Raw genomic sequence first — 20168 nt, 5'->3', positions numbered from 1 at the left:
ACACTTAGCTGACCAAGTGCTTGCAAGCATAAGGAACTGAGATGGATCCCCGGTGTCCACACAAAAAGCCAGGCGTGACAGTGTGTGAAAAGGCAGATGTGAGAGCATGCATCCCAGATGCTGCAGAGGATGAGACTGGCAGCTCCCTGGAGCTCCCTGGCCAGGGCACCTAGCTAAATGGAGGCACTCCCTGCTAATGAGGGATCCCCATCTTGGCCTGAAAAATGACATCTGGGGTTGACCTCTAGTCTCTATGCATGTATGCCTACACACACATGTGCTCCTACATACAAATGAACACACACACACACACACAGTTGCTGGATCTTGCTTATATTCTGCCATTACACATGGAAAGGGATTTCTTTTCTGTTCTTTGAAACCTGTTTAATGCCGTGTTAAATTCACTGTGCTGAAGTTGGAAGACAGCTGGATTCTAGTCTCAGGTACATGATTCATTAACCATTAATAATAATAATAATAATAATAATAATAATAATGTGGAACCAACTTTCATTTGGATTATGGTTTTGAAAGTTTTCTTTTTCACATAGATTATTCATTTCCATCATATTCTTTCTAGAACTTTTATTTGAAAAATGGCAACCATCAACTCCAGTTCTGCCTTCTCAGAGGGATGCTCTCAGACTGAAGGACCAAAGACAGTGTCTACAATCAGAATCATAGAGCCAGTGCCGTGTGGCAGTCATTCACGTGAAGAGTCAGTTCTGTCGTGTATGTAAATATCAGGGCTCAGTAGAAAAGAGGAGGAAACCGGCTTGGTAGGTCTGTTGTGTGAACTGGAAAGCATACCAAGATCTCCTACGCATCTTGTGTCGTCGAGGACTTACGAGCTAACGATGTACCAACACTAGCCTGATAACCACAGGTGTGAGATGAGAGGACGCTGGCTAAGATGTGTTATTCTAAGAAAGATAAGCTATTCCTGGATGATTCCAAGCTGTCTTCCACACATCGCAACTGCGAAGCTCTAGCACATGCGGCACATAGTTTGTGTCACATAGCACGTAAACCACAGGAAGCTTTACTTTGTCTCGGGGACATAACGCTCCAGCCATAACCTCTGACGCTGGTAAATGCTACTCCCTTCCACACCAGGCACTGGCTTGGGGCATCGCTGCTGTAAGGTTGGCCATAACACTCTATCTGCCTTCACAAAGCCCTTGGCAATAATTTGTTTTGTGTAAAAGAAGCAAAGGAAATACAACCAATGGACAGAATCCCCAGTGGAATGAAATCAACAGCCAAAGCCCATGGCTGGGAAGCAGAGAACAGCCTGCAAAAACGACCATAGAAACTAGGAACTGACAATAGATAAAATGTATCTGCTTCCCTTCTGCAGAGGCAGAAGTGACTTGACTGTGAACTTCTGGCAGCTCTTGGCGGGAGGGTTAGAATCCTCCTCCCATCACCAGTTTTGACAGTTCTTTTTTCATTGCTCTCATTTTTTCACCCATTTTCATACCCATGTTCAGCCTATTAGGGGCCTAGCTTGTCCCCTAGACACTCAGGTCCTCTGGGGCTTCTGAACCTGAATCACCTCAGATCTACAGAAGGAAGCAGAAAGGAAGACATCAGAGCCCAGGTGCTGGACTGGAGGCCTGGCTTGCTCTTTTCAGATGATGAGACCTAAAGACTTTAGGGTCTGACCTTTTCTCGTTGCCTTGTGCCTCTAAGAAATAGCAAAAAAAAAAGAGACAAGCAAGGCTCCCATGGCTCCATCCTCCGGTATTTGACCTGTGCCTGCAGGCTGAGAGAATTGTTTCTGACACAGATTCCAAGACTACATTTTGGTTGCATAAAGGACTGGATCTCTGCAGCTGCTTCCAGCCTCCAAAGCTACTATCCTTCAAAACCTGCCAGAGATGTTGTTCCCATTAGAGATTTCTTTCTGTAGATTTGCTCTACAGGGCACTGCTCTTGATGGGCATCCCGAGGTCACCCAAGAACTTCCCAACTTTAACCCTGCTGAGGATCTGAACTTGGGTCCTCATGCTTGGGTAAAAGAAACTTCAGCAACCAAGACATTTTCCCAATCCCTTGTATAACATTACTACCAGTGTGTCACACACATATACATGCATGCACATGCACGCATGCACACACACATACAATGCACACGTACATGCACATGCATACACACATATACATGAACACGCATAAGCACACACAATTCATATATATACACACATATACACACACACATATATATACACAATACATATATATATATAAATATACACACACACATACTGTGAAGTCAGTTTGGAAGCTTTGTCTTCAGTTCTTAATAGTTACATATCTATATGAAAATAAAAAGCTTAAGTTGGTCCCTGATGGCACACACCTTTAATTCTAGCACTCGGAAGGCAGAGACAGGTGGATCTCTGTGAGTTCGAGGCCAGCATCATCTACAAAGTGAGTTTCAGGACAGCCAGGACAATACAGAGAAGGAACAGGAAGAGGAAGAGGAGGAGGAGGAAAAGCAGGAAGAGGAAGAAGACGACAATGACAACAAAGAAGAGGAAGAAGAGGAAGAAGAGGGAGAGGGAGAGGGAGAGGGAGAGGGAGAGGGAGAGGGAGAGGGAGAAGAAGAAGAAGAAGAAGAAGAAGAAGAAGAAGAAGAAGAAGAAGAAGAAGAAGAAGAAGAAGAAGAAGAAGCAGCTTTTCGATTATAATCCTCTCTCAGCACTTAACAGTACATGTACATGTAACCTGTCTTGTCAGCACCAAAAATCACCAAGCTCAGAAAGAAGTCAAGATGTTTTGTTATTGAGACAGAATCTCACAAACTTACCTTAGGCTGGCCTGGAACTTACTATTTAGTCCAGACAGATCTGGAATTCATAATACTCTTGCCTCCACCTCCCAAATGGTCGTATTCTAGGGACTACAGCTGTGGACCCTTATGCTTGACACATTCTCAAGACATATTGACAGAGCCAGAGATGGATTTACCTGGGCAATTATGTCTATGATTTCCGAATAACTATGGCATCTTCTCACACAGGATCGGGCCAAAAAATCTTCCACCAGCCGTGTTCCAATACCATAACCCCTGTGGATGAAGGAGAGTATGATTTGCATAGTAGATAACAAGCTAAACCCAAGGTAACTGGCCAAATTGTCTTAGGTAATGCGTTTTGTGTGTGTTCCACAGACCACAGGCACAGAGGTCAGCATAGCTAGGAGATATTACTTATTCTCTGTAAGAAGAGGAGTCTGATTGGAGTTGAGACTAGCTCAAACTTGACTGTAAATTCAAAGAAGGGTGGTTGCCCACAGCCTAATATTTCTCATTGTTACCTGTTGTGAAGCAGAGGAAAGATGGTTGCTAACTTTTCTGCTGTAGGGGTGGCACCTGGATACTAGGGCCTTTCTTAGTAGACATGCCACGGCAGGGGAGCGGCTTTACAGGAGGGGCTGTGTAAGGAAGAGGGAAAGGAACGGAGGAAACATGTTCTTTCTTTCACTGTTGGTGAAAGTTTCAGCATTTCATTTATCAGTCTCCTCTTTCACCTTTCTCCTCACCTCTGTGTGTGTGTGCGCACGCACATGTGTGTAGAGATGGGCAAGTAACTTCAGAAGACTCATTTTCAGTCCATAGAAACTGGAGTGATGGGTCCAGGGAAGGTACATAGCTACCTACTCCTCTCAAGCAACGACCTGTAGCCGTAGCTGAAGTGCGATTGAACAAGTCCTTTACAGAGATGGCATAACATAGCTGAGTAGCGGCTAAGATGGCCCAGCGGCCTCCTTGAACCAGATGGCCTGAGAAACTTTAAATTTCTAAGAAGGACGCAAGAGATGCCAGAGTCTCTGTCTTATAAGAGCTTCTAGTCCGCTTACAGAAATAACACCTTAAACTAGTAGCAAAAAGGAATATTATTTTTCCTAACCACGAGTCAGAAAATGGTCTTTCCTTTCACATCCATATATAAATAGACAAGGGAAACCATCTGGACACAGCACCAGAAAACCCAAGAGAATCAGCGCAGGAGCTTTCCAAGGCAATATTTGTTCCTGGAGCCTGAAGTGGGAAGATCTCAGGTAGTTTAGCAATTATGGGGAAATGGCTTTGAGGTCAGAGTCCTTAATAATTCACCAAATCTACTGAGATATTCTGTTTATTAAGAGCATGGCATCTGTGTAGGAGAACGAGATGGCTCAGCCATTCAAGGCTATGCCAAAAAGATAAGAGCAGGACATTTTCTCCAAAAGACAGCTGAGTATGGGCCTTACAAGAGTCCAATATATATATATGCTCAGCCACGGGTGACAGGGATGAGAAGAATGTAATGAGCAGCATGTATAATTGTACAAATGGAGTATATTTTACAATCAGTGAGCTATGTATTCAGTGACAGAGCCTGTCTTAAAAAAAAAGAATTGGCAAGATAGCTTAGTAGATAAGGTGCTAGTGCACAGGGATCCTGACCTGTGTTTGGATCCCAGAGCCCATAAAGTGGAAGAGTTGAAACAATTCCCCAGAATTGTCCTCTGACCTCCATGTTATTGCTGTGTCAGGTACACACACACACACACACACACACACACACACACACACACATCTAAATAAGTAAATTTAAAAACAAGTTTTAAGGACTGTACCCTGTGTGACTGGACAAAACTGTTCCCGGAAGCCATGAATTATTAAACAAAAATAGCCAATGTTGGGCTACCTCCCTATGAGTTGTTGGTCATAGAGGTCCTTGAGGTCCTAAAGCAACTCAAGCAATTGCTGTTGGATTTTCACCAAAACTAAGATATCCTAGTCAGGAATTATTGGTGAAAAAAAAAACATGCCTCTTAGTTGCAAGATAAATTGAGCTGGAACTGGGCGAAAAGCTTCCTCCCCACCGGCCACCCTTACAGAAGTAGTTGCCATGCAGGCAGCTGAGGGAATAGTCATTAGTGGTCTTCCTCAGCCGTGCGTCCTGTGTGCAGCAACACTGACCAGCGAGGGAAGGTGAGCACACTGGTGTAGTAAGAGCACGTCTGTTATGTGGTAACCACTTTCTGACTGGGTTTGAAAAAGACAATCCCTTTCAATCGAGTTCCTCATACATCCATTTTCTTGCCAGGCGACTACTCTTAGTTTTTCGTTTGCTTGTTTATTGCATAGGCCCCAGTAGGTGGCCCAGGCTTATGAAGGCAAACGTTTTCATTGTAAAGAATTGTGAAGATTCTCCATGGGAAGGAAATCATATGTAAAACTGTAAATCCATTCAAAGGTCTGTGGTTGGAGAGGTCCTAGACCCTGGTAAGGAAGCTACTGTCGTTGCTTTGCTAAGTGGTGTGATGCATACATCAAACTGCTTTATAAATGACCGTGCTTATAGCAACAAAACGGTGCTGCTGCCAGCTATGGTAAAAGAAGCTTTTTTAAAAAGTTTTCAGCAGTGACTTGTTCATACTCAAAATACTGAAAACAAATAAATAACTGTTGAACGTCCATCCAGAAATGGAGCCTCAATATCACTCCTTTCAAGGCTTAGAGAACATTGACGATGAAGATGCAGAGAGACAGTGAGAGCTGAAGGGATGGGAGAGGTGTGGAATTGCTGACACCCGGGCATGCTGTAACTACCCACACACGATTTCTACAAAAGTGCGCCAATCAGCAGTCTGTTACAGTAGGGGAGAGGTTCCTGGGCTCTTTTCCTTCTGTTTTGAGGCAGGTACTGGTTGTTGGAGGAGGGAGGGACATTTTGTTCAGTGGTGCAGCCACTGGCAAGGTGCCCATTCTCCTGTAAACAACCCCACTGAAACTCGCCGGGTATAAAAGAGACGTGAAAGAAGTGGGGCTAGTGAGAGAGGAAGGGGATTTGAGGGGACGAGAGAGGGGCAGAGAGGATAGAGGAGTGAATGTGATCAGAATACATCGAAAACATGTATGAAAGCGACACAAGAAAATCCATTATGACTGTAATAAATACGTGCTCATAAAACAGCCAAAAAAAGTTAAAAATAGTGACAAGATTGCAATAATTTGGTGATCATAAAATTACTTGGGGAGGACTAGAAGTTTGAATGTAAACTGGAGGAATCTTCACTAACAAAATAAAAAAGGGAAATGGGCTTTACTTAAAAAGAAAAGATTGGGTTTTTTATATTAGAAATCTTTTTTTAACAAGCAATGAAAGTACTATATAAGAGAAAGGCAGTCCCCTTTCAATAAAACTGGTCATATGTCTGTCTTCTTGTTGGGCGACAACTCTTAGGGTGTTTTTGTTTGCTTGTTTATTGCATAGGCCCCAATAGGTGGCCCACCCTTATGAAAACAAACATTTTCATTGTAAGGAATTGTGAAAATTCAAAATCAAAGTGGATATTTCATCATCTTACTGAAAGTACACTTCTGTTCCAGCCCGTCAGCTGCTTATATGTAACTAATAAAGAGATCGTTTCCAACCTGGAAAAAGAGAGTTCTATATTTGATAGAAATAGAGAAAAGCTCCTCCCTATTATTTTAAGTTGAGTTGTAAGAAATTATGTTCCACTTTTGGATGTGGTTTGTAGCAGCCAAGGAGTAGCTGGGGAGGTGGAGCGAGGCATGAGGAGCTGGAAAGCGCGGGTGACATTAGCAAGCAATAGATACTCTACAGCAAAGAGACATCTACTTACATTCTATCTAAGTATTTGTTCACATCTTCATCTTTTTCATAATCCTTGCATAGCTGGGCAACCAGGGCTCCATAGGTGAGTACAAAAAGGTCTTTGTTCTGCGGGGAAAACGTGCATGGTTTTATTACAGACAGTCTGACAGTAGATCGCTATATTATTTATTTTAGTCTACGGGTTGAAATCACACCCAGAGATCATTTCTTAACCTCTCCCACTCCCCGGGGACTGCAGCAATTTGCACTCTCGAGTCATAGCTTGCACTTATTTGCACACACGGCTAGACTGGAAGAAGAGCTGAGCGGTCTAGATTCTCCCATGAGAACATCTTCTGACGGATTTGTGTCTGTTGCGTACTTTGATGCGTATTTTTGTGGAGGAGTGGAGAAAGGGATTTTTTTTTTAACTACTAACTTCTGATACAATTATTATTATTCTGGAATGTCTTGTTCTTTACATTGCCTCTTCTCAGCTGGAAAGAATAGCTGGTGAGGCTAATTGTGAGTACATGTAGCTTCTTCGGAGTTCCAGATCTGCCAGGGGGCTTGGGAATGATCCCAGCCACAGTAGCAAGCTGGCAGGAATTGTTGTTCGCAATATGCTTAGAGAAAAGAGGAGATTTTTAGAGAACCTAAATATAAATGTTACTGCCTCTGTTTTAAAAATAGAACTTTAAATTATGTTCCATCTTTTTTAGAGCGAATTACAAGCAAAAATTAAAACTGAGTTCCAGTCAGGCTTCACTTAGTACAGAGAGGACGAAAATAAGAGCAAAAAAGAAAGTTTGGCCAAGTTTTTAGTTTGAAAAAGTCTGTCTTGTTCCTGCCAAGAAGTGCTCCTTCTGAAAGGGAAGGAAACCTGTGGAGAACACATTCCACACTGTCCATCCTACAGAGCCAAAGGAGGACCCAAATATTGCAGATACTCGCCCAGCCATTTGAAGCCAGAAGGCCCCCTCCAACTCCAGGCTCCAACTCCAGACAGCATTAATCACTGAGGTACTAATGTGGAGGGGGCAGAGGAAAATGGAAGAGGGAACACTAGTGAACACTAGTGGGAACACTAGTGAAAGTAAGCGTGTTTCACAGAGGACTCGATTTCCATGAGAGGTCACTGTGGATTTCAGGCTAGGAGAGCCATCCTTCCCTCTCCCATCAAGTGTCTTCTTCATATGTAGGGGAGCAGAGACCTGAGAATGGATGGGTTTTTATTTTAAAGATGGATGTGAACGTCTTTTTAAAAAACAGTAAAGTTATTTACTCAACCAAATAGCTTCTGTAAAATACCATGAATTTTGATGCAAATGATTTCAAAGTTAACCCAGTGCCTCAGTATCCCCACTGGGAGACATCTGGATGAGATGTGTGAGTTTATATCCTGACAAACATGCCTCTTTGCCAAGTGGATATATTTATTATTGATACATTTTAAAAGAAAAGAATCTAAATATTGGTACGTTTGTACCAATTTATGTGAAAACTAGAAACAAAACTTCATAAGTATATGTAGAATAGACATTAAAAATTAATTTATATTGCATGTTAATTGGTATTATAACAATGCATATAATTCAGATCTAGGAAAATAATGTTAATAATTTTTCTAGGAAATAAGGGATGTAAGCAAGGGATTTGAACAAAAATAATATGAACCTAATACTGAGGGTCACAAATGTTCAGTTTTATTCCTGCTCTTGTGATATAAACTTTCTAAGAGGCTCAACACAGAACACACCACATACCGATGTATTATACATAATGCTTCTGCCTAATATAGAAACCACAACAGAAAATTAAACATTGCTGTGTAGCAATGCTGTAGCAGAGAAGTAAACCAAAGAGAATGAGGAAGTCACAGGAGGTAGGAAAGAGAGGAAGAGGGGGAAGAGGAAGAGAGAGAGAGGAAAAGGGGGAAGGAGAAGAGAGAGGGGAAAGAGAGATGAAGAGAGAGGAAGAGAGAGGAAGAGAGAGGAAGACAAGGAATGTGTTTGTCACTACTCTACACAAAGAATTTGTACTGAGAAGAGAGAAGAAATTGTGCCCTTCCTGTCTGTCTGTCACGGCCTGGGCCTGCTTTGGAGTCTCAGCGCTCTATCTATCTATCTATCTATCTATCTATCTATCTATCTATCTATCTATCTATCTATCTATCTATCTATCTACCTACCTACCTACCTGTCTTTCTGTCTGTCTGTTGGTCGGTCTGTCTGTGTGTCTGTCTGTCTGTCTGTCTCTTTCTCCACCACCTGCCATGGGATATACTAATACGTCTTGCAACATGTTAAATTCCACCTGAGTTTGAAATACACTGTCCATAAAGGCCCATCCTGCTTTATGACCAGAAGTTATATTGTGAACAGCATATCTAGCGTTCTCTGTAGGTCTACAAAGCCATACTACAGACCCCAAGATAGCAACCGGAATTTCTTTAAAACAATAGAGAACCACTTGCATATGAAAATTAGAACTCCTGTAATTTTCCCTGTGGTTTTGGGTGCACCCATATAAAAAGGTTTAAACTGTGGTGTGTGTGTGTGTGTGTGTGTGTGTGTGTGTGTGTGTGTGTGTGTATAGTGATTTAGGCACAATATGAATTAGGTGCTATATGTTTTTGCCATTTGATAGTTCAACAAAGTGGTTCAAGATTCCAGAATGCCAGATGAGGCATTCATGGGCATTTCCAACTGAGATGCACACCAATTAGTCAATGCAGCCTTGAGAGCACAGAGCTGAAATCACCTACTTAACATTAAACGTCCACCAGTCCCTGAAATAACTAAAACAGCATTAATCATAACTCTAAGTTTTCCTATCTGTAATATCTGAATTAGTAAAGCTATAATGAGAAGGTTTATTTAAAGAAACGAATATTGCTTCAAATTAAATGTACTGAAACCAAAACATTTTAGAAATGAATCAGTTTCAAAGTTATAGAAAAAACAATAGCACACACCAAATACACACACATTTAAGAGTAGGGAATGTATTTTTAATGACAATCTTTTGATTCCTAGTGTATCAATGCTCTTTTCCTATTTAATTTTACACACAATTGATTATACATTTCCTTTGCTATTTAATACAACATAAAATGCAAATGATTGATGTTTTCACATTTTAGAAAAAAAAGGAATATTTGATGCCTGTATTCAAGTCATCCATCAGAAAAGAAGATCCTAAAAATCTGTATAAAGAATTGATTATTCTGCTACACTATTAAAAGATACTTGTAACTCTTCCCAGAAGGGTCATTCACTTAACATCATCTTTGCTTCACTGAAATCTTCTATTTGTAGCATTATTTTCCAAAATTTATAAAACATACCCCAAGGACACATTTACTGGGAAGTAGAAGCAAGGCTATTTGAAAAAGGTCTTACTATTTTTTGATATTCTGGCCTTTTGGGTGCAGGGCGAGACATCTCTCCTGGCAGGTGAAGAGTGATCTTCAGTTCTTTTCTTCGGTCTCTGACTTCGGCATATATCAGGAGAATAGTCCTCTCTCGCCTTTAGTCTTAGCAAGTTCCTTCCGGCCTTGGTACAGGAGCCTTCTCTCCTGCCTTTGCTCTTTGCTGAATGGAAGAGAAAAAAACAAACAAACAAAAATCCCACCAAAACGGTGAACAGCAGCAGTGTCTTGTATTTCTGCAACCTGCTACTGATCAAGGAACAGCCTCACTTGTAACTGAGGCTCACATAAAAGCCTCACAATGTGTGTGAAGTCAGAGCAAAAGCACCAAGACACTAAAAACTCTCTAGCCCCAGGGAGTTGATGAGTGGTGTTTTGTTCGAATGCCAAGGCATTGTTTTAAAATCACAAACAGAAACCTTTGCAATCCAAGACAGATTTAACGTTAGCATTATTCACTTGGTATTGATTGTTCTATGCGTTACAGAGACGGGATCAGCAATCTTCGGGCACGAAATCCTGAGTTTAAACCTCATCAACAAATGAGTTTTGCATTGTCCCCAGAGCACTTCCTGCCCCCATCATGTGGGTTTACAGCATTGAAAAGGTAACTCGGCAATCAGCAACTTTAAAGGAGGCATAAAGCTGATAGTTTCTTACAGAGCTGTTGCTCAGAATGGGTGCTCTGTAGTTTAATAATGTATAATGATTCTGGCAGAGAGAGCAAGCCCTTGGCTTTCTTTTGATAGTTCCTGAGCTATTGGAGGCTCTCTTTATTTATGCAAAAGTACACATATTTAAAGTTCAAATAAGAACTCTCATCGTGACAAATGCAGGCAGGGTGCGTGAGTCTAAAGCTGTTCCAGAAATAGACATGGAAACCTTGGTTGAGGAGGCAGCCTTCTGCTTCTTCCATCTTGAGACAATTAGTCCTCTTGGTTCCGGCGCACTCTTCCTGCAAGGTGAAGATGGGCAAGCACTTTGAAGAAGAGTGTGGCACAGTTGAAAGAGCCCAGATGGTTGGCAAGGCTCCGATTTAGTTGCTGTTCTCCTGATTACTGGCTATGTGGCCTTGGACAAGCCACTTTATTGCTCCATGGCTCAGTTTCCACATCTGTGAAATGGCAACGGTAATACCTACCTCACAGAATAATTTGGCTATCAAAGAGATGGTATGCACCGTAAAACATAGTATAATGCACCGTATAAAAACTAATTACTACAGGCTCTTCTTAGAGGTGAATCTATGGGTTGGAATTCTACGCCATGTGAAGTAGTGCCACACTGTTTATGGTCTATGAAACCATGGTCTCAGGGAAATCAGTAATACTGGGCTTGGGGATTTGACAGCTTTCTTAGGGGCACACTGATAACTTACATTTACCACTTCACAGCTCGTACCTTGGTTTTCGCTGTCTATAATATTTTAATTCAACTACAGTTGGTGAAGTATTCAGTACGATATTCATTGCCATTTTACAGGATAGGAGTATAAAAATAAAAAGACTGATAAAGCTCTCCGAACTGATCTGGAGAGTAGGAATCAAACTACATTTGCAGATTCCCAGTCACCCCCCACTTTTGTCTATTGTACACATTTTAACATAGTCCATAAAACAAATTTTAGAACTAGGCACTAAACCATGAGTGTGCATTTGACAGCCTGCTGCCAACGTGAGGATAATTTGGGCTTCAAAGGTAAGAGATCCCTGAGAGAAACAGGACAGATCTATGCGTTTGTCTTGGGGAAAAGTGGCACTGCAATCAGCAACCATATGTGATCATGGCTGTGTTGTGGGCATATCAAGGCCACTACAAATCTTGAGATGTCACTGATACCTTAGAAAAGGTGGCTCCTTCCTCCAGACTGACAAGGCTGTTTGCTAGCCAACGGCCCTCAAGGTCAGACTCAGGACCTGACTGAGGAAGGAGCTGAGTGCCTGGCAGGCACACAGTACACATCATGGGCAAACACAGCCATGGCTACTGTCACCTTCACACTGGTTTGCTCTTTTTCAGACTATGACACTCAGTCATTCATCATCAGAGTACACCCTGCATTCCCCCAGGCCCCTTCTTTTTATGTAAAATCACCCCACTGTTAAACAGGAGAAGATGTGGTTTGGTGCTTCCGAAGGTAAATGACCAATGTGCCCGGGCACTAGAGCAGGGAGGAGGAGAACTGGTTCAAAATAATGCCCAAGGGTTGCATCTCTACTTCTACTAAGAACCGCTAAGCTGGCTACAATAGAATTTGGAGTAGGGATTGAGAAAGAAGCATTCTTCAATCTTGTCAAATATACCCAGCTGTCAATCACCACAAGTAAACAGTATCTTGGACCACACCTCTACCCCAGTTCTTTTGGGAGGCAGCGGGGCAATTGAGTAAAGACTTGGGAAGATCCTAACAGAAGACAATAGTGACCTCAGCTACCAAAGGGCTTGTATGGAGTCCTGTTTCTTCTTTTACTAGGATCTAAGGAGATAGTTCAATGGGTAACAGTGTAAAAGCAAGAGAACTTGAGTTTAGATCCCCAGCATCCTTCTAAAAAAGCAGGCATAACTACATGTCCTTAGAACTCCAACATTGGCAGGCTAAGACAGGCAGATTCTGCAAGCTCATGGTCAGCCAGCCTAATGGAACCAGTGAAATCCAGTTCAGTGAAATTAAGAAGTGACAGAGGAAGACACCAATGTCTTCCCCTGGCCTCAACATGTATGTATGTATGTATGTATGTATGTATGTATGTATGTATGTATGTGCACAAATACATGCACACTCACACACCATACTCTTTTACTTCAAGCTGATCTTTGGGCTTATTTTAACCTGATTCCCTGATATAAAGTTAATTTATGATTTGTTCTGTGACCCCCCCCCACCTGCTAAGGATAGCTGTAATGCTCTGATCTGGCTTTCTCGGGCATACCCGCAGTTGTGTTCAATGAGAGAGACTGTGAAACGGGGTCCCTGTGGGTCTTATACATGTGAAAGCCACATGAGGGACAGACAAACAGCAAACTAACTTTGGGATTCATTTTTATCAAAGTAAACGATAAAGAAAACTGCAATTAAGAAATTTACAGGAGAATGCTTGTGACTAGAATATATGATACTAAGTGAGGATACTTGGGCTCAGAACAACAAGCTTGTTCCATCTCTATGTGGATTCTAGCTTTGAATTTGATACATGTGTATTTATGAGAAAAGGGGTGTGTGGTCAGCAGAGACATGGGCAGGGTATTAGGACACACATGACATTAAAGCGAAAGGTAGAACACAGGTACAGAAAAGCTTAAGTGTGTGGAGTGGGGAGGGACGAGGGAAGTGTTCACCCAAAGCTAGCACATGTGGCTAAGCCATAAAGAAATCTACAAAGCAAATCCTTACAGATTTGCTTTAACAAACCCCTTACTCCAGGAGGGTTCAACCTGTGCTCTGCTGTGTCCTATGCAGCTCCCAGAAGGAAGGCTCTATAATTCTCTTACCCATTTCCTCATATACCAGATACTATAATGAATAGATTTTAAGATATGAGATAATAAACACAAAGAACATGGTACGTGTTACTAAGCTTTGCTATATGTGCTTTGGGCTGAACCAGCTAAACTGTCCGGGAACCTCTTAGCTCTATCTTCTTTTCCTTAGTGGTTGTCACTCTGTGGACTTTGGTATTTATCACTCCTATGCATGTTTTAAAGTTCCACACATGTTGCTACCCATACAGAATATGTAATAGCGCTTGCAACTTTACATTGTAGTGGTGCCATACAGCTCACCCCTCATGGCCAGAACTTTTTCCTCAAGGTTGTTTGCTGACGTTTATCTACAGTGATACCTGCCATTGTAGATGATTTATTTATACAGATTAACATCAGGTCAGAAAAATATTCGATAAAGAACCAGAGAGTAAATTAAGTTATGCAGTCATACAGGTTCTGTAATGATAACTCCATACTGCTGTCACAACAAAAACAGCCATCCCCAAGCAGACATGGCTATTTTCCAATAAAACTTTATTAATAAGCACTAACGTTTGAACTTAATTTAATTTTCATGTCACAGATTTTTTTCAACCATTTTAAAATGCAAAAGTCATTCTTAATTCCTAAGCCAGACAAAGCAAGCAGTGACCAATTTGGCTCCTATACCATTCTTTACTAACCCAGCGTCTATGGTATACCATTGTCATGGCTTCTGAATCCATCTCCTTGTTATTGGATGCCAATACCGAGAGCTCCTTGGTGACCCCCTGCATCACCCACACAATTTAGAGGGAAATTATTTGTGAGACTTACAAAATAAAATATTTATCCTCTATTTTTAGGTCAAAGAATGTCATGTATCTTTAACAGTCTGACTTAGGCAAAACTTCTAATTTATTCTTTTTAATCTTTTAACTACTTTTTTTTATTTGATCAACTCACTTGTTAGTGTCACATTAAAAGTCTTTCTGTGAAAGAATTCTTTTTTATTATTTGGCCAGATCTTCCTTTTATATATTTTAGAGTTATGCAATCATGGATGTACACATTGACATTTTCCTATCTTTGTGACGTATTGTTTTAATGATGATGAAGTGTGCAGTGAGCCAGTCTTGCTGTCTCCTGATTCTGTTACTCCCAGTCACCCATGATCCCATGTCTTTGCTTTCACACTTTGTGTGTGGTAGTTTCAGGAGTGTCACTTGTAAGCAGCACGGCATGGGCAGGTTTAAACCAGTTCTGGTGCGGTGGATAAAGACCTGTCCCAGGCTACCTGGGTTCTAGTTCTGACTCCTCCATTCATCTGTGTGTGGTGCTAGGCAAGTTCTTTAATCTTGTCATATCTCAACACTAGACTGTTGAGGAGATTCAGTGTTCTTAACACAATGCCTATCAGAGAGTAAGCAGTCATGGATAGCTATTGAAAATATTTTATTGTTATTATTGGTGTGCTGGTCTCATTTATACTGTGCTTTTGTCTTTTCTCGTTATCATTTTTTGTCTTTGTTTATTCTCTCCTTTCCTATAAAGATTTTCCTTTTATTCCCGCTATGTTTTAAATGGTCTAAAGATTAGGTATATCTAGTCTTTCAGTGATCACAATTTAAATGTTTATGGCTTATTAAGACATATTTGATATACAGTTTGATAAGGATAGAGATCATTTTTAGTCAATGTAGTTAACATTTCTATCACCCTGTCCTATGTTTATCTATTTGGTATCCATTAATTACAGGGCCAAATAATAAGCTATTTGTATTTCCCCAGTGAGCCAGAGGTCAAATGCCAGAGCCATCACCTTATCAAATGCTCACAAATTGAATTAATATTCTCCTGCCCTAATCGACCCTTGCCAGGCTGCAGATATATAGGGATAATCTCTACACCCCAAAGCCACTAGATTTGTTTAAAAACCAAGCTTACGTGTTCCCTGCCCTGCCTTATCTTCCCCAAAGATACCCTAGTAAAGGTTCTGGTCTAGGCTTTCTCTTCCTTCTCCCACCTTCTGACCCAGGCTGCTACTTCCTGGTGTGACCTTGCTTGGAATTCCCTGGCCTACTTTCCTGGGAAAAGAAAAAGTCTTTTGATAGTGCTGGCATTTCTTCTACAAATCCGAACACTGAAGTAGAAATGTATACTTCCCAACGTTTTTCTCGTGGCTCTTCACTTCTCCTCATATTCCTCCTTCCCCACGCTCCCAGCAACGCACGTCCACTTTCGGTTGGTATACATTTGTATTTCTAGAGTTCATTTTCTTGTTGCTTAGGGACAGAGTCTCTCCATGTAGTCCTGGCTGTCCTGGGACTTACTACGCAGACCAGGCTGGGTTTGAACTCAGAGTTGCCTGCCTCTGCCTCCCAAGTACTGGAATTCAAGCCTTGTGGCTCGTGCCTAGTTATATTTTCTATATTATGTGTCCTCATATGCTTTTTGACTATATTGTTTATCCTTCTGTGTTGCACCTTGAATGTCTCATTATACTGTCTCATTTTACTAAAGCTATGCTTCACCGCATCCACCCTAGAGTCTGAGAAAAAAAGATACATAAATCCAACCAAACTCTGTCCAGTACCCTGTACAAAGAAATTGTGTGGTAAATATTTCCTAGTTAAAAAGCACAAACAGCTTACATGTTTGATCTTTATATTCTTATTTAAAACTGTATAACTATTACAAATAATCAGATTTTTCACACAAGCAAAGGATATCATCGAAATAAGTTTGCAGTTTAACTTTTAAATCATCATATGGCAATAGTCTTTTGACAAACATATTTGTTTAAGAAAGGCTTTGTTATGCCTGGCCCCCTTCCTTTTAGACAACATTTTGGGACCACCTCGAAATTTTGGATTTCTCTAATATTTGTTAGTTTACGTTTCTCTGTGTTTTGTGATGCTTTGGCTATAGACTCTGTCACGGCCTTAAGAGTGCCTCTGTTCCACTTCCTAGGCTGTGTTGGCTGATGCTTAACATTTTGTATCGTACAAAGTGGTGCATAGCAAGATGGAGGGTGTCAGTTTGGCAAGTATGCTGTGGTCGTCCTTGAAGGGACACTGAAAAGTGCTCTTTTCACACAGAACTGAGGCCCCTCCTCTTCCTCACAGCTACTATCTGGTATGAATTTATTAGCTCAGGATCTACAAAGAACATGAGAAGAGTCTAGGGATCCTTTAAACAAGCAAGGATGTTGGGTCACTTGACACAACCAGTCAAACCAGTGTGATCCTATAAAATGGTCACAGCTGGTGCAGTCCAGAGATCAGAAAGGGCCACCAGCTAGCTGGGTCAGAGCTTCCGCGATGAGCCCAAGTCTCAATTGTCTTCTCTCGTCTCTACAGAGAAGTGGAACGTGCACCAATTCTTTGATTGCGATCTTGACTATTTGTGTGCAGCAACTGTTCTCCTCTTACACATTCAGTTGTCCGTGTCAAGCCGGAAAGAACTTCTACTACGGTTCGGCTTTTCTCCTGGTTCCTGCCGTGATCCTTCTGATTGCTGGCTATGCTCTCAGAGGCCAGATGTGGACAGTCGCCAGCGAATACTGCTGCTGCAGCTGTACCCCTCCATACCGGAGAAGCAGCCCTCTCGAGAGGAGGCTGGCCTGCCTCATGTTCTTCAACATCACTGGGAGGGCGCTGATTGCTCCACTGACGTGGCTGACAGTGACCCTGATGACAGGCACCTACTATGAATGTGCGGCAAGTGAGTTTGTTTCTGTGGACCAGTACCCAATGTTTGCTAATGTCACCGCCAGCAAACGGGACGAGATCCTAGCTGGGTTTCCATGCTACACGTCGGCTCCTTCTGATGTGATTCCAGTAAGAGACGAAGTGGCTCTTCTCCACAGATACCAGTCACAAGTGAGTTTATGACTTCCTTTTCTGTGGTACTATCCCAAACCTATTATGGTTCCTATGAAGATAGCCCGTGTCTGCTGCTTCTCCTGTTATCTGATTACGTAGCACACGCTAGATCCCCTGCACCTGAATGAATTCCACTGGGCAGCTGCACACAGAGTTAAGCTGCTAGAAGTCAGTAGGCCAGCTTCTCTCCTGTTGCTTTACCACTCATGACTGGCACGTTGCTTATTAAGTTGTACCAACTTTCCTCAGCTGTGAAAGAAAGCTAATAGAATATGTCACCTAAATGGTTGTGAATAAGAAAATTAACTAACACATTTAAAGAGCTCACGACTGTGTCCAGTCTGTTAAAATAATGAATGTTAGAATCATTATATTATCGTAAGTATTATCAGAATAGTGCCATATTACTAAATCTCATTTTTGTTTCTTTTTCACATTTGTGCTCCTCTAAATTTAAAATCTCTTCTGAAATTATAGGAAGCTCAGTTATATTTTTAAAATCTCCAGTGGTGCATGGACAAATTGGTGGCAGAGAGTGGGATGGGCTAGGAGGAAGACATGAGCCTGGAATACTTTTTGGTTAAATTTCAGAAGTGCAATTTCTCATTTTGGCAAGAAAAAGTCATCAGTTTCTCTAAGGGCTGAGTTAAAACATATTTTTAAAGCACTGAAATATCATAAAAGTTTCTTCTATCTTAAGGTACTAATTGTAAAGGCTTCCTCTGCTTTTGACCTGCTCTCCTTCAGTTATTTTGATACTGTTCTGTTAGAAAAATTACTACCGAGACACAGAACCCTGAAATACTGCAATAATACTCAAATGGAGAAAAAGAAAAGAAAATTTCCACTAAGATATGCTCTGTCACAGTTGGTTTTGGGTTTTCTTTAGTGTTGTTTGTCTACCTCATTTTGACTAGTCACAAAACCAGCTCAGCCAGAGGAGCTTGGGAAAGCTTGTAGGAGAAAGACATTTGCAATGCCCACCTGTGACTGTGCACTGTTAGCATTCCCAAAAGTCTGTCTTCACTTTACTTCCAGTTGCCAAATATTTCTTAAAGAATGGTACAGAAGGGAACAAAACGATTCTAAGACAAAAAGAAAAAAGAAAGAAAGGAAAAAGTCAGATACTGCCAGTGCCAGTGGCATTGCCTTTAATCCCAGCCTTGGGAGGCAGAGGCAGGGGGATTGCAGTGAGTTTGAGGCCAGTCTGATCTACAGAGCTAGTTTCAGGACAGCTAGGGCTTTACACAGAGAAACCCTGTCTCAAAAATAAATAAATAGTAAAAAATATAAATATAAAAAGCAGATACTAAGTAGTCACAATAAAGCTAGTTTATCTAAACAAAGAAAACAATAAGGAACTTTAAGGTAGAGCCTATAGTTGTTTGCTGACATCTTTGACTGCAAAGATAAGAGGAATGCAGGGAGATAAGTCTCTGAGTGCTTGGTAGCAGGTCACTGAGGACAGCTTGGGAGGTTGCCATTAGTGCCTCTGACAGCATCATTATCAAATACTAATTAAGCCCCCATCAGACGTGTACGTCTGTACCTAATGATTGAGAAGCGAAATTGGGTCCTAGCAAAGGACGAGGCTTTAGCATTTTATATAAGGTTGATTGGTGGTTTATAGCATCTATCACTTCAAGGGCAGTACTTAGAACCCAGCCCACATGAAAAGGTCAAATTCCTCTGTAATATGAAGGCTGCAATGTCCTCCCATCACAGCTATTTCCACATCAAATGACCGTCACTGTGTATTATATGTTAAAACCTGGAAGCAAAGGCCCACATTTTAGTTCTGAGGTTTGTAGGACTCCCTCGTACCATGACTGCTTCTTGAATATGTGCTGTATTGATTGATGCCTGTGCCTACTAATTATCTTCCTACTAATTATGTGTAGATGCTGGGCTGGATTTTGATCATTTTGGCAACCATTGCTTTTCTGGTCTCCAAATGTCTGGGAAGATGCTGCTCTCCCCTCACCTCTATGCAGCATCACTACTGGTCCAACCACCTCAAGAGTGAGAGAGCGCTCTTTGAACAAGCCGCAGAGGAACACTCGCGACTTCTCATCAGACATCGCATCAAGAAAGTGTTTGGTTTCATTCCTGGGAGTGAAGACATCAAACATATTCGCATTCCTTCGTGCCAGGACTGGAGAGAGATTTCCATACCCAATATTCTATGTGTGGGTGACACCACACAGGGTCCCTATAGCTTCCTTGGAGAAAGGGTGGTTGAGGAAAATGAGGAAGACAGACAAGAAGGTATTGAACTGAAGCCTTGATAGCTGTACCTTTCAAAGTTCAGAGCGCTTGATTTCCCGATGCTAGGGTTCTGGTGCAAACTCTTCCTTTCCTATCTCTCTGGCACGATTTACAGAAGTCCACCCAAAATCTTAATTCCAAAATCAATTCATAGAGAGAGAACCTCCCATTCTTATAAAACGTCAACATGGGGTCATGATGGCTATTGCGTCATGTTGGTCTGTTTTAAATGGGTACGGAATTTCAAGTCATGTCAAATAGGCATTTAGCTCTGTTAGTGGGCAATCAGTCCGAATGGTATTTTGCCACACGCCCATATTAGCGACCTGAGAGAGCTGTTCAGAAGATGGAAAGCCAGGACACCATGCCTTCCATTCCATGAACGCAAAGCAAAACGCTTTCCTCCTTCCGCTCTGATTCTGTCTTCCACCATTGTCTTTCCTCTCTCTAGTCTTTGGTTTTCTCCGTGTCTTCATTTAAGTGAAACATTTTATTGTC

At 41.6% G+C, this 20168-nt stretch overlaps 2 protein-coding genes across 2 annotated transcripts in view; one reads left to right on the top strand and one right to left on the bottom strand.

The window, feature by feature from the left end:
• Trappc3l (trafficking protein particle complex subunit 3L) overlaps positions 1 to 10066 on the bottom strand; it is a 44133-nt gene extending 34067 nt beyond the window's left edge. Inside the window, exons 1-3 of the mRNA XM_038339665.1 lie at positions 10025 to 10066; positions 6649 to 6746; positions 2980 to 3079 (exon numbers count right to left, since the gene is read on the bottom strand). Of these exons, the coding sequence (XP_038195593.1) occupies positions 2980 to 3079; positions 6649 to 6746; positions 10025 to 10066 (240 nt within the window). The remainder of the gene's footprint in view (positions 1 to 2979; positions 3080 to 6648; positions 6747 to 10024) is intronic.
• Positions 10067 to 16838: 6772 nt separating this feature from the next.
• Calhm4 (calcium homeostasis modulator family member 4) lies at positions 16839 to 19690 on the top strand. Its single transcript, XM_038338343.1, has 2 exons — positions 16839 to 17399; positions 19304 to 19690. The coding sequence occupies exons 1-2, from the start codon at positions 16839 to 16841 to the stop codon at positions 19688 to 19690; spliced, it is 948 nt and encodes a 315-aa protein (XP_038194271.1).
• Positions 19691 to 20168: the final 478 nt, after the last annotated feature.

This window comes from Arvicola amphibius, chromosome 8 (assembly GCF_903992535.2).
Source record: "Arvicola amphibius chromosome 8, mArvAmp1.2, whole genome shotgun sequence".
Classification (NCBI taxonomy): domain Eukaryota; kingdom Metazoa; phylum Chordata; class Mammalia; order Rodentia; family Cricetidae; genus Arvicola; species Arvicola amphibius.
Note: the sequence above shows the minus strand (reverse complement) of the source record. Positions and strands in the feature narration are given on the sequence as shown.